At 39.2% G+C, this 14,511-nt stretch overlaps 1 protein-coding gene across 1 annotated transcript; it reads right to left on the minus strand.

Moving 5' to 3' along the window:
* Positions 1-236: 236 nt before the first annotated feature.
* Positions 237-10,392, minus strand: LOC104111318 (ras-related protein RABC1). Its single transcript, XM_009620994.4, has 7 exons — positions 10,254-10,392; positions 9,944-10,132; positions 5,736-5,804; positions 4,328-4,393; positions 3,420-3,541; positions 2,580-2,708; positions 237-592 (listed from the first exon to the last, which is right to left on the minus strand). The coding sequence occupies exons 2-7, from the start codon at positions 10,077-10,079 to the stop codon at positions 485-487; spliced, it is 630 nt and encodes a 209-aa protein (XP_009619289.1). The 5' UTR covers positions 10,080-10,132; positions 10,254-10,392; the 3' UTR covers positions 237-484.
* Between the last annotated feature and the right edge of the window lie 4,119 nt (positions 10,393-14,511).

Here is a 14,511-nt window from a genome sequence, read left to right on the forward strand (position 1 = left end):
AAAGTTACCTATTTCGACGAAAAATGCGTAAGGTGCTTATCATTTTCTCACGGTACTCTAATTTAAAACAAATGAACATATCAAAACGAGGATGAAAAGTCTTCGGCTTCCAGAAACTTATGTTGAATAACACTTTAATCACACACCTATGTTTTTCAATATCTGTTGTTATGGCTTGAAAAAATGAGTCTTATGACAATTTCAAAATACTCCGTCAAACATATTTCAAGACAGGATTAAATCAAAATTAAAAAAGTTAAGAGCTTCATTATCTCAGTCATTCTGGAAACTTCAATTTTCACCTTCATCTTCTTCACATATCAAATTAAAGACGAGAACAACAGAAGACTATTCAATCAGAAAAACTACTAGCGTGAAGGAGAGAAACACAGTTTGCCACTCCCAGTAATTACATCATCTTCTTTTACAAAGAAAGGGAAACCAAAGATGTGAAAGCATGAAGAAATCAAGGAAAACAGTCATCTCAACAGCAGCCACTTGTTGATGCATCAGTTTCTGGAGGTTTCTGTTTAAATATATTTTTCCTGACACCAGCTGAACCTTCAGCCAAGAGACTTGGAGTGTCCACTATCTGCAAAACCAAAATTTATGATGCTCACAACCACGACAAGACATCCTTTATTTCCCTTTCTCTTTTCTCTTTGATAGAGAGGGAGTAAAAGGGACTCCCATCTTATAAATTGAAACAGGCTTCATTTATATTGAAATCCATGTTAAAGTTGGGCAAACTATAGCGCAAAGACATGACAGCTGAGACAAAATAAAACTGAACTTCATACGGCATGGAGGATGCTCCAGGAAGCAATAATAAAACCATAAACCACAGTTCATTGAGATAAATATTTGCTAGCAAGGCTGTTGGACAACGACACCCCCACCCCCACCCCACCCACCCCAAAACCCAAAAACAGAAAAGGAGTGTATTCCAGTAACCAACTACTGGTGGATAAATGTCCGGTTCACCCCAAACCCACCTTCCCCAGAGGAAAACCTTTCTTCTAGCGTAAAATTAAAAAGTTCCCATGTCCAGTTTAATCTTGCCCCAAGTGCCAAGTAAAACTAGGGATGGCAAAAACAGTCCAAACCCATGTAACCCGCCAAACATATAATAGGTTGGGCTTGAAACGTTTTTCTTGATGGGTTGATTTGGGCATAGCCCATCTAGACCCGTGACAAAAGTTGGCCCAAAGTTAACCCGTTAAATGGCCCAAAGCTAACCCGTCAATACGAAATGAAGATTCTGCTGGATTACCGTTTCTGCTACAAAGTAGGAGTAACCTTTTGTCCCACCAACAATCATTTAGTGGTTGAAACTTAAAATAAAACTAATCAAGACAAAAAAGAGTCTAAAATATATGGTACAGCAAAATATTCGAGAAGAAACAATCACTGAAAAAGATATACTATTGAAAAATCCATTTTTAAATATCCGCAGTTACAAATTCATAATATTTGCATTCCTCAATAATTTTTATTCTTTTTTTGGTGGAGGCTGTAACTAGTGGGAAAGGAAAATATGTATAATTCCAATTGTTGTTTGTTAAATTTAATTCTACTTCTGAGCCACACTCAGTTGATATTGATTACGAGAGAATTTTGTTAACTATTCGTGATTAGCATTAATTTAACAACTGTTGTAATAGGAAAAGTTTATGATGAAACATTGGCATGAATCTGTAATATAAGTAGAAAGTAATTATGCTTAATTAGCGATAATTTAGGATTTCAAAAATTTGTGGCTGCAATTTTAGAAAATTTTATAACTTTTGGTAATATGTATGAAAGAACAAAAGTTGGGTCAAGTTGAGCGGGTTGGGTTATCACCCATTATTTAGCCCATCTTGACCCAGCCCACCTTAACCCATGTAAACTTTGGGCAGGGTTGGGCAATGGCCCATTTATTGACTCAATCCATTTTGACCCGCCCAAGTTTAGCCCAAACCGCCCATTTGCCACCTCTAAGTAAAACCACCAGTTGTTTACCAAGGAGATCCCCACGAAATACCTTCAAGAACGGTTAGTATGTAAAATGAAGGTGGAGATCTCATAGCACGTGATAAACCTATTGTTAAGCCAAACTCAATACGTGACATTGAACATGTCTTAGATTTAAAGAGTCGATATCAACTAAATAACTATTGATGTGATATCAGCCCCACTAGACCTAATAAAATGGTGTTCCACTAAAGTGGTGAAAGTAAATTTCAATCTATCAAACTAAACCACAAAAGAAGCTACACTGTCATGTTGGTATACATTTGCTTCAGCTATCATTTCCAGTTTTTCTAGCTATAGATAGCTATGAATATGTAAACTATCCATACCATCCCAAATAATAACTCTTCTAGTGAGCACTATCAAGCGCTATTAGGCAACAACCAAGCTTCCTTACTCATAGAGCTTAATATGATATGATATCACTAGTAATACAAAGAATATGATATCACTAGTAATACAAAGTTTCATTGCAACTCCATTTATTTAAACAACACATGGCCTACCCATTCAAAATTTTATAACATGAAGAAATATGAGGAAGATCCTCGGATGTTTCATACCTTCAGCACAAGCTCCTCAAAGCATTGTTCCACATTAACCCTTGTCTTTGCACTACATTCAATAAAAAGACATCCATATTGCCTGGCAAAATCAATTCCCTCTTTTTTGCTGACAACCCTTTCACTCTCCTGCAGAGAAGTTCATATATATGTCAAACATCCCTTGAGAATTCACAAGCATCATCATGCACCAACAATATCGACTCAAAACAACAAATGCACCTGCTCAATAAGGGGATTAGGGGGTATATGATTGTGTTTGAGGAAATCCTACAGTGACCAGTGTTATTGAAGGCTCGATTGAGCTACGCTTAAGTCTTAAATCTAGGTGCAAAGCAGGATTGTTCCTTGCTTAGGTGGCTCGATGAGGGCGGTATTACAAGATAAATGTAGTTCGTGAGCTATGTTCTTAACTGTTGCGAAAATATAATAGTAGATGAGTACATTAAGGACTGAATGAGGAATTAACTTTAGTAAAAGAAAATGAGTTACCTATTTGATTTGGAAATTTAAAACTGCATCTTCACATCTTAATCATAAATCGAAATGATTAGTAATTTGATTGACATGGTTTTACTCCATATGTTTCACTGTTGCAGTTTTCCAACTCCTCGGTCCATATTATAGTTGTTCACGGTTTAAGGTGCGTGTGTGTGTGTGCGCATTTTTGTCGTGTGTGTCTTTCTTCACTAAAGTGCGCGCCTTAAGTGCACTTTGAGCTTAAAACCCCCAACAGACACTTTTTTCACCTTTGACAACATTGAATGGCAACTTTAGTTTTCCTAAAGCGAATACCGTAGACCAATTTCTCTTACTAGAAGAATCTCAAAAGGAAGATACCTTATCAACTTTGTTTCCAACAAGCATCTTGATGCAGTCTTGATTTGTTGAGTATAGGTCAATTTCTTTGGCCCATATATCAGATAAATTAGTAAATGTGTCTCGCCTTGTTACATCATAAACTGTTGAATCAAAGATAGATTAGTCCACAAGCACTATGTCAAAAATTTCTTGGGGGAAGGAAGTTGGGTGATAGAATTTGCTCCAAGAAGAATAAATAGAACCTGTTCCTAGAACAAGAAACCAGTAAGAAAGCATACTTCCAAATGGTACTTACAAATTAACATACTCGAGCATATCTAAAAAAAACTGTCTTATGCACCACCACAATTTTTCTCTTTCACTCCCATTTATATTCCCTTAACAATACAAGAACGGACGAGTACTTCTCCTAAGAAGCATTTCTAAAAAGTTAAGACAATCTTGTTCCTCCATTTTTCATTGCTTAGATCTATCTTTCAAAGTGTTGGACTACTACTCATCAATACTCTAAGGGGTCGTTTGGTACAATGGTGGGATATCCCAGGATATTCCATGGGATTAGTTATCCCACCTTCTATATGGGATAGCTAATCCCACCATTTTAGAATAAAAAGTGTCCCGGGATTAGCTAATACTCAAATCAAACATGGGATAAGTTAATCCCAAACTTTATCCCCGGATTATTATTCTTATCTCATGTACGAAACGACTCCTAAAGCTACAACAAGCATCTGAACTAACACATAAGGCAGTATAATGACATATATAAGCCAGATACAAACTGCGCCAGCTTAATGTTAGCCGTGACGTCAGTGACCATTGCAGTCTCTTAGCAAGCGATTTAAGTAGGTGTAGCATGATGATTATATAACATGGATATTCATCAAATCAAATAGCAAAGTCAGAAAAAAGAGACAACAGATTACCCATGATTATTCCTTGAGCTCCTCGGTAGTATGAACTAGTTAAAGTCCTAAATCTTTCCTGTCCAGCTGCAAACAAGAAAGTCATTATATTATAATTAATAATTTTGCTAGAGAAAACTTCCCACTGGCACATTGAGAAAAGCACGCTGAATTCAACTTTCGAATTAAGTTGACATAAATATTCAAGGAAGCAATGTATTGGCCGATCAGCTGCATCCTCTGCCACCAACTTATTTCCAAAGGAGGAGAGGTGGTTTAGTCGGTGATGAGTTGGCTTTAACTATATAGACAATTATCCAACATTCATAACTTAAGATTTGCCAAGTTTCAAGGCACTATAGGTTCTTCTCACTTGGTGTAATATATTTTGCAGAAGAAGAAATCTTGGAGGTCAAACATTCAAGTTAAAGTTCTTATAGAACAATGGAATTTACTTAAGTTGGAGAGTGCTTAAGCCACAACCCCGAGCCTGCACTGTACAACAGGCATCACTCTCTGAATTTATCGACAGTGCCTAGGCAATCCAGCCTTGCACCTAAGTGCTGCTATGCATTCACAGGTGCTCATTTTGCTCACATATATGTAGAAAATTTCAAGGAGGGTTTTGGGCAATAAACTTTTAGGCGAGGAATTGAAGATCAAAAAGGGGGAGAAACCCACTATGACCAAATTTCGTTATTGTAGGACTATGATTGAACCCAACATGTAACTCAACTTATTTGCACTCTACTTCCTAGTTTTTCATGTATGATGGGCTATTTATTGTGTACTGTATTTGATTCATCTAACTGGGAACCTGTGATTGAACTTACAAAAGAGAATCTAAGGTTTGATTAAAGTTGAATAGCATAAAGTTCAAAACTCTTTAACATCCAGGAGTTGCACAAGATTCTACTCGCTTTTAGCTTGTCATTAATTTAATCCATGCTTAGTTTGGTCTCTTAAGTCGAGTTTGATTGCCTTTAAAAACCAAAGCTGTTCTAGTCTTCGTACTCAATGTTCCTATATTAGGCGTGCAATCACATATACTTGTCTGTGTTCTGACCAACAGCTGGCGCCTGGCAGGGCGAATTTCTGTCAAGTAAGTTGTTATATCAAATGATTTAAGGGGTACATAAATTTCAATTTCATCATTCTAATTGAGATGAAAAATGTGCTTCATAGATTGAAAACATTTTAGTTTTGAGATGGAAAATCACGAGAAATAATTTGGTAAACCATGTAGTATCATATCCAACTTCAGACGTAAACAATCACAAACCTCCATTTGGTGTCACATATTATATATTTGCATACGAATTGTTTTAAGGGGTTTGAAAGAATGCTACTTAATAAAAAAGCTATGCCACTAAGCAGGTAAACTACAACATGACTTTGTTGAAGATAGGACACAAAATAACAGGATTACCTGTATCCCATATTGCAAGCTTCAACTTCTTCCCCCCAAGGGTAACATGTTTTACCTTGAAGTCCACACCTGAGAATATGAGAGACAAAAAAACAAATCTATAACTCATTTTCCAGGCAATAAACAACACCACATTACATTTTATGGCATATCAAGTGCACAGCGGAATACCGCAACATGCAATTCAGAAGCCACTAGAGTTTACCCAGGATTTCTTTCTTCAGATGTATTCACTATTTCTCATGTACACGTGACTTAACACATAAAGATATAGCATTTCCACTCTGGAATATATATGTCAATTCCGACCCCACGTTATGGAAAAGCCTTTTATAAAATAGGATAGCTTGGGTATGGAAAAGCCTTACTCTTTAGGAAGTGTGATAGAGGCTTATGCACGGACTGCAAGGTTATCCCGGTTGAGAATCTCATGACCCAACATAGGCTTTTGGTAATGGACTTAGAGATTAAGAGGAAGAGAAAAATGGGGTCATGTATGGTCAACCAAAGATCAAGTGGGGAGCCTTGACTAAGGACAAATCTCAGAAGTTGGGGGAGAAGTTGTTGGATAAGGGGGCCGGAGGAGTAATGCGAACGCGAGTAGTATGTGGACCAGGACAGCGAATTGCATTAGTGACACAACTAGAGAGGTTTTAGGGGTCTCGAAGGGTGACTCTGGCGGATACAGAGGGGACTAGTGATGGAATGGAGAGGTCCATGGGAAAGAAGAAGCCAAGAAGGCGGCATATTTGAAGTTAGTGGAGAGTGAAGATGATGAGGAGAGGAGGACGAATAGGAAGTGGTATAAGACGGCTTAGAAGGAGGCAAAGTTAGCGGTTACGGCTGCGAAAACAAAAGCGCTTGAACGCATGTATGAGGAACTTGGGGACAAAGGCGAGGACAAGTTATACAAGCTAGCCAAGGTGAGGGAAAGGAAGGCTCGTGACCTGGACCAAGTGAAGTACATCAAAGACGAGGAAGGCAAAATATTGGTGGACGAGGCACATATTAGACGAAGATGCCAGACGTACTTCCATAACTCCGAGAGACATCGAGATTTTGAGTATTGTAAGTGTATAAAGGCTTAGGAGGTTGAGGGGGCTATGCGTAAGATGAGCAAGGGAAAAACGATCGATCCAGACGAGATCCCGGTAGAATTCTGGAAGTGCGTGGGCAAGGCAGGTTTGGAGTGGCTAGCTGGGTTGTTTAATGTCATTTTTAGGACGGCAAGTATGCCCAAAGAATGGAGGTGGAGTATAATGATTCTGTTATACAAGAACAAGAGTGATATTCAAAATTGCAACAAAAATAGGTGTATCAAGTTTTAAGCCGCACTATGAAAGTTTAGGAGAGGATGGTGGAGATGAGGGTGAGGAGTGTGTCTGTGAGAAAGCACGGGAGAAAAATATATTATTGATGTATTAATTATAATACAATGAGACCTATTTATAACTGTACATAATACATATCCTATTCTTATTCAATATGGGACTCAGACTAATTACATATTAACTATATAACTATCTAACAGCCCCCTCAAGTTGGTGCATACAAATCATATGTATCAACCTTGTTACATATGTAACTAATACGATGACCGGTGAGGGGCTTGATGAAAATGTCTGCAAGCCGAACATTTGACTTCACAAACTTTGTAACACTATCTCTTAAGAGTATCTTTTCTCTAACAAAGTGACAGTCAATCTCAATGTGTTTAGTTTTCTCATGAAACACTGCATTTGATGCAATATGAAGAGCAGTTTGATTTCACACACAAGTTCCATCTGGCTAATCTCACCAAATTTCAACTCTTTGAGCAGCTTCGATCCAAATTAGCTCACGCGTTGACACAGTCATTGCTCGATATTCTACTTCTGCACTAGACCGAGCAACCACATTCTGTTTTTTGCTCTTCCAAGACACCAAATTACCTTCTAGTAAGACACAATATCCAGATGTAGAACGTCTATCATAAGGTGATCTTGCCCAATCAGCATCTAAGTATCCAATGATCTGCTCATGGCCTCGATCCTCAAACAATAATTCTTTGCCTTCAGCTGATTTTATATACCGAAAAATACGAACAACTGCATCACAATGACTATCACAGGGAGAATCCATAAGCTGACTCACAACACTCACAAGAAAGGAAATGTCAGGTCTAGTCACTGTGAGGTAATTTAATTTACCAGAAAATACTTTAATCTGCCCAGTTACTTAGTTTGAAAGTGCTGAAAGAGATATTGCTTCAACTTAGTAATATCATCATAATCATTGCCGGTAATAACAATATCGTCAACATAAACGACCAAACAAATACAGAGATTTGAAACAGAATACCGATAAAATACAGAGTGATCAGTTTCACTACGAGTCATGCCAAACTCCTGGAGAGATTGACAATGATGCCACACATCGTATTAGAGCGAGGTGGATAAAATAGAGGCTCACATCTGATGTCCTGTATGATAAGCATGCACCATCAAGACTTAAAGGTAAGTTTTACAAACTCCTGGAGAGATTGACAATGATGCCACACATCGTATTAGAGCGAGGTGGATAAAATAGAGGCTCACATCCGATGTCCTGTATGATAAGCATGCGCCATCAAGACTTAAAGGTAAGTTTTACAAAGTGGTGGTTAGACCGGCGATGTTGCATGGCGTAAAGTATTGGCCAGTCAAGAACTCCCATGTCCAAAAGATGAGAATAGCGGAAATAAGAATAATGAGATAGACTGTGGGCAAACCAGAAGAGATATGGTCAAGAATGAAGATATTCGGGACAAGGTGGGAGTGGCCTCCGTGATAGACAAGATGAGGAAAGCAAGGTTAAGATGGCTCGGGCATGTGAAGAGAAGATAAGTAGATGCCCCAGTGAGGAGGTGTGAAAGGATGGTGTTTGTGAGTCTAAGGAGAGGTAGAAGGAGGCCGAAGAAGTATTGGGGAAAGGTGATTTAGTAGGACATGACTCATCTTCAATTTGTCGAGGACATGACCCTTGATAAGAGGGTGTGGAGGTCGAGAATTAGTGTAGAAGGTCAGTAGGTAGTCAAGTGTATCTCATTTCCTAACCGTAGTACTAGTATTATTCTTGTATTTCTTTCTTCTTTTTTCTGCTTCGGTTTTCTTATTACAGTAATTTATTCAATTGTTCACTATGTTAAATAGTGACATCGCTTATGAAAAATCCTGCGTACGCCACTGTCTTTTATAAACTGTTGGAATTATGATTACCTTGAGTCGAGGATCTATTGGAAATAACCTCTCCACCTGCACAAGGTAGGGGTAAAGTCTGCGTACACTCTATCCTCCTCATACCCCAATTGTGGGACTACACTAGGTATGTTGTTGTTGTTGTTGATGTTATTGTTGATAGACTGATGAATTGTTCCCACTGCCAGCTAAATTCCAAATATTCTTTTTTTTTTCTTTTGTTGCTGGGTTTCGACTTTCTGATTACAATACCTGCTGTTAGTTTTGTATTTTTGCTTCGGTTTTCTGATTGGTGTGTTTGTTGTTGAAGGTCTGCGTACACTCTACCCTCCCCAGACCCCACTTGTGGGATTACACTGGGTTTGTTGTTATTGTTGTTTCTTTTGTTGCTGATTATGCGGCACTAAATCAACACCAAGTATGTAGTAACATTCCATAATCTAGTTATAGCAATGCAATACCACTTCGCCTACTCATATTGAGTTAACTCAACTGCATGGTTTACTCCTGATATAGGCACATAATCATTTCAAAGAAACCCTTTTAACTCTTTTTCAATTAATGCAACTGGAGATTATCAAATCCATTTAGCCAGACTATTAAGAAACATTTAAAAAGTAATAGAACCATTGACCAATACACAGCTATTGGTGCATAAACAGTTAAAAGAGCCCACCATTAACTAATTTAACTAATTTCCACCCACCAAACACAAAAACCATTTCACTCATTCTATCCGTCAAAACCACCCTTTTCACAAATTAATCATTACCTAATATCACTCTATAACATCCACCCTCTACAACAACAAGCAATTTTTCTTTGAAGTCGAATATTTATGTTATATTTTAGGTCTCTATAACAACTTTTCACCAAAAACAGCAACATGCATCATTATAACAGTATATTCTCTGTAAAATTAATGTACATCAGGAAAAAACTAAATTTAAGCCAGGATATTAGCACAATGCAAATAATTAACAACATACTTACCAATGGTTGGAGAAAGATCCTCAAAGGCATCAGAAGTGAAACTGAGGAGCAAACTACTCTTCCCTACACCTGAATCCCCAATCAACAACAGCTTGAACAAGTAATCAAACTCCGGCGATGACGATGATGCTTCCATTCCTTAAATACCCCTCCAAATTTCTCAAATTTGCTCAATCAACCTTATAAACCCTAAAAGATCAACAAAAAAAGTTACACGCAATTTAGAACACCAACCAATAAACACAGATTCAAAGGCTAAATTTCAAACCAAAAAAATAAAAATAAAAATGGAGAGAGAGGGAGAGAGTACCTGGAATGGAGGAGAAAATTGGTAAAGTGTTATATAAAAAGTGTAGAGATGGATGTATTATATATTTGGAGAGAAACGGGTAAAGGTTGAAGAAAGGAGAAAGAAGATCGAGAAGAGTTGCTTTCTTTTGAAGGCAAATTTGCATGAGGTGCTTGTACAATGTACATGAGAAATTGTACGCTTACCTCGGATTGCTGTATATGTTGCCGACTCGGATTGCGATTATAAAATTTAGTATTTAGATCTGTTTTCGTTATGCCATAGTACAAACTTAAATTAAGACGTAAATATTTACAAACATCACGTATTTAAATAACAACAATAATAACAAGTCGTTTTCATAAATTAATCGGAAAAGGGTTAAATTTACTTCTCCACTATTCAAAGATCGGTCCCAAACGTTATAAAATTTACTTCTCCACTATTCAAAGATCGGTCTCAAACGTTATAAATACTCTATATTTATATCAAACCATAAATCATTTGATAGGTATTTTCGCTATAATTTAGAATATTAACTGTTAGAATTAAATTGTTTGGTTTGATATAAATTTGAGTATCATTAACTATTAAGTGACAGATATATGTATTTATCCGTAAAACGATACAGTTGAATTTATACGTAGTTTCTAGACAAGTGAATTAATTCGATCCTGAAATAATAAAATAATTGAAGAAATACGCAATACTTAGCCTTAAAGTGAAGATAAAATCGCAGAAATAGTAATTCCGGGAGCAGAGCTTCCGGGCATAACAGTGATGAAATCAAGGAACAAGAAGATAAAATTGTATAAAGTTTTGAATCGATTATAGCGTAAGTTTACCAGAAAAGTCGTGTCATTTACAATGATAACAGAACTCACTATTTATAGATGCACCTAGAGAACAAGGTTCAAGGATCATGCCCTTCTTTAATGTCAATTATGAGGGCCATTGAAGAAGGTGTAACGGTGAGCATAAATGACAAATTCTCTGTAACGGGCAGTGCACTAAATGCTGTGGAATATTCTCCATTAAATGCTATCGGGACGGAGGGTATTTATTGCATCTTTACGAGTGTTATTCTTTCCGGTGACAAACGGGACAATTGCCTTTGATTTTAACTATCCCCCGCCTTAGGTTCCACGTGTCACTCTCTTAAGCGGCCACTTAGTATAGCATATTTTACCCTATACAGATAGTCCCCCTGCTTTTCGGTGACATAACTTTGTGTCACCAGAAAGTTGGTAGAAACACTCTTTTTGGCGGGAATTACTATGATTCCTTCTGAAAAGCCTCTGACGGTTGATTAGACGCACATCTCTCCGCATTTAATGCCTCAAACACGCGTCATCCCATGATTCAGCATAACTTTTGCCGGTTATCGAGGTAATAATGGCCACGAATTTTGCTGCCTAAACCTTTACTTATATGCATCAACTTCCTTCATCCATACTTCGTAACTCTCCAAACTCTCTTTATTCAACTTATATCATGTTATTCAACCTTTATTTAACTCTCTTCAAACGAAAAAGCTTTTCCTTCCTCCATAACATATAATGGCTTTTTCTTTAAAGAATACCAGCTCCTCAAAGAACAAGAACAAAGTCGAGGACGCTGCTCCTCCAACAGTGGGCACCATCATCCCTAGAAGTCTTGTTACAACAAAAGACTTCGAAGAGAAATTTTCTTCTGTTAGCCCTCGTACATCGGCCGTTAGCAGGTATCATTCTTCCATCCGTCCTTCCAGCATTCCTGCTGTGAAAGAAGACTGTCGTTGCTAGGACCTAAACATTATTGCTCCCAACCTGGCGGAGCGGCTAACCTTACCCAAGAAGGGTTTTACGTACTTCTATGCATATCCCTTCACGTTGGGGACATTTTCTCTGAGTGGAGAGATTGACTCTGTCATCGAGGAGTTTTGCATCCGCTATCAAGTGTGTCTGGCACAGGTGAGTCCCTCCGTGTAGAGAACGATTGCTTGTCTTCGGCGCATGTGCCATGAAACGGGAGAGGAGCTAACTTTAGTTCATGTCATGAATCTTTATTCCCCCAAGATCTTCCGTGGGGGAATGATCAACTTCAGCAAGCGGGGCACCATGCATTGTTGTCTAGCATGGATGATGATAACGACCGTCGGTGAATGGAACGGTTTGTTTTAGTTGCCACCAGTGACATCATCACGGCCTCCGCTTCTTCCTTCCCAGAACTGTGGAACCATACTCGTGAGTATATAATCTGTTTCTTTCCTTGTTAAAGATCTTTTCCTGGTCATTATTAACTTTACTTCTTTTTCCTGCCTCAGCGGCTCAGTGGGTTCCCCCTATGGTTGAGGGCCTGGACAAATGGGTTCAGAAGATTTTAGACGTTACCACGCCCGAAACCCGCTTGTGGAAAGAGTTGTCCCTGAAATACTGGTGGAAGTGGAAGGCCAAAAATTATGGTAAGTTTAACTCATTATGTCCTTACCTTTTATTATGAGAAAGTTATGTGACTCCTTCCTTTTGTTGAATATAGGTCTACCCCAAGGCTTAGTTGTTATCCCCGAAGAGGATATTTTGGCTAATTCTACTGATGCGGCGAGACTACTGCAGAAATCTTTTTCACAGACAGGCATCCCCGGGCCTCCCTCTGGTGCAAATGCTTCTTCTAGGAGTCCCCGACCGGAGAACAAGCAACCAAAAAGAAGGCATTCATCTGCATCTGGGAAAAAAAATAAGAGGTCGAAGAATGCTGCCCCCGAGTCATCTCCGGAAGTCATGGTAACGAGCCCTCCATTCGGGCCAGCTATAGATACCGTGATGATTGACGACGATGGAGAAGCTAGCGAGGAAAGAGCTTCTCTACATAGAAGACAATGACATTCCTCAACTCAACAGACCGCTCAATCCGTTGAGTTAGTTACACCAACTGAGGACGATGTCTCGGCATTTTGGGGGGAAAATGAAATGGTGGAAAATGCCAACTCCCGCTTCCGGGTCCCAGTACATGCGCCTGGTAGCGAGGAAGGTGCTTCTCTACATAGAAAACAATGACCTTTCTCAACTCAACATACCGCTCAATCCGTTGAGCTAGTTACACCAGCTGAGGATGATGTCTCGGCACTCTGGGGGGAGTATGAAATGGTGAAAAATACCAACTCCCGCTTTCGGGTCCTAGTCGTTGCACCCAGTATTTTGGGGCTGAGTACCGGGTCCCTTCCGTCCTTGGTTGACGAGCAACCAACAACCAGCACTGCGTTTGTCGTAGTTGCTTCTCACCCTTCAACACCATCAGCTTCATCTCCATCTTCACAAAGACCAGCAACTGCTACATCATCTCCACCTTCATCAACTCTTCCACCAGCAACTGCTACATCATCTCTACCAGCCGCATCTGCCCGAGAAGAGGGTGTCTTTCTCCCCCAGTCCCTAGCTCATGGGAATTAGGGGCAAAACTATGCTCCCCCCTTCAGAGGATCCGCAAAGGAGGAGGAGCATTACTCTCTCGGTATCCACCAGATGCAATTTGCTATTCCGACCAGTGGAACTTGCTAGCTATCTGAAGCCTTTGGCTTCAGAGAAAGATTGGGAAAAGATACATGCTCTCTCGGGAGAGTGCTTATTGAAAAATACCATGCACAACGCCCCATAGGTACATTCTTTACTTCCTTTGTTATTTCTTCTACTTTTTTCTGAAAATATCCTGAGTTTGCCTTTCTTGCTTTGTAGGCTAGCTTTCTTGCTTCCGAGGGCCTCCAAAGGTTGATTCGAGAAAAGGAAGAACTTACTTCCACATGGGATCAACTTTTGGCTGAGCGGGAGCAAACTATCGCTCGCCTCTCAGAATTGGAAGCCAAAGCTGCTGAGGCCGTTGCATTGGAGACTCATTTGCAACAAAACGAGCAAGAAGTGGTAACCGTTAGCCAAGAGATCAGCCCGCTGAGGGTAAATTTTGACGAAGCCAGGGCCAAATAGGCTGAAGTCCATAATGACGTTCTTACTGCAATCAGCCGTGAGGCTTCCTGCGTTGAAACATTGACCAACTTAAAGGCAGCCTTGAACTCCAAAACTGAAGAACTTGCTGCTGCGGGGGTGAAACATGCCCAGTGGAGGAGAAGTATAGGAAAACTATCGAGCATAATAGGCTCTTTAGCTCAACTGTCTGTGACCTTGATGTTAGCCTCAAATCCGTTAGATCCACCCGGGAAAACCTTTCTGCCGAGGTAACCCAACTAAAATAAGAACTTAAGCGCCGAGCGGCTTCCCTTGTTGTTAAGAAAACTTACGTTATGTACAAC

Source organism: Nicotiana tomentosiformis, chromosome 4, assembly GCF_000390325.3.
Source record: "Nicotiana tomentosiformis chromosome 4, ASM39032v3, whole genome shotgun sequence".
In the NCBI taxonomy this organism is placed as follows: Eukaryota; Viridiplantae; Streptophyta; class Magnoliopsida; order Solanales; family Solanaceae; genus Nicotiana; species Nicotiana tomentosiformis.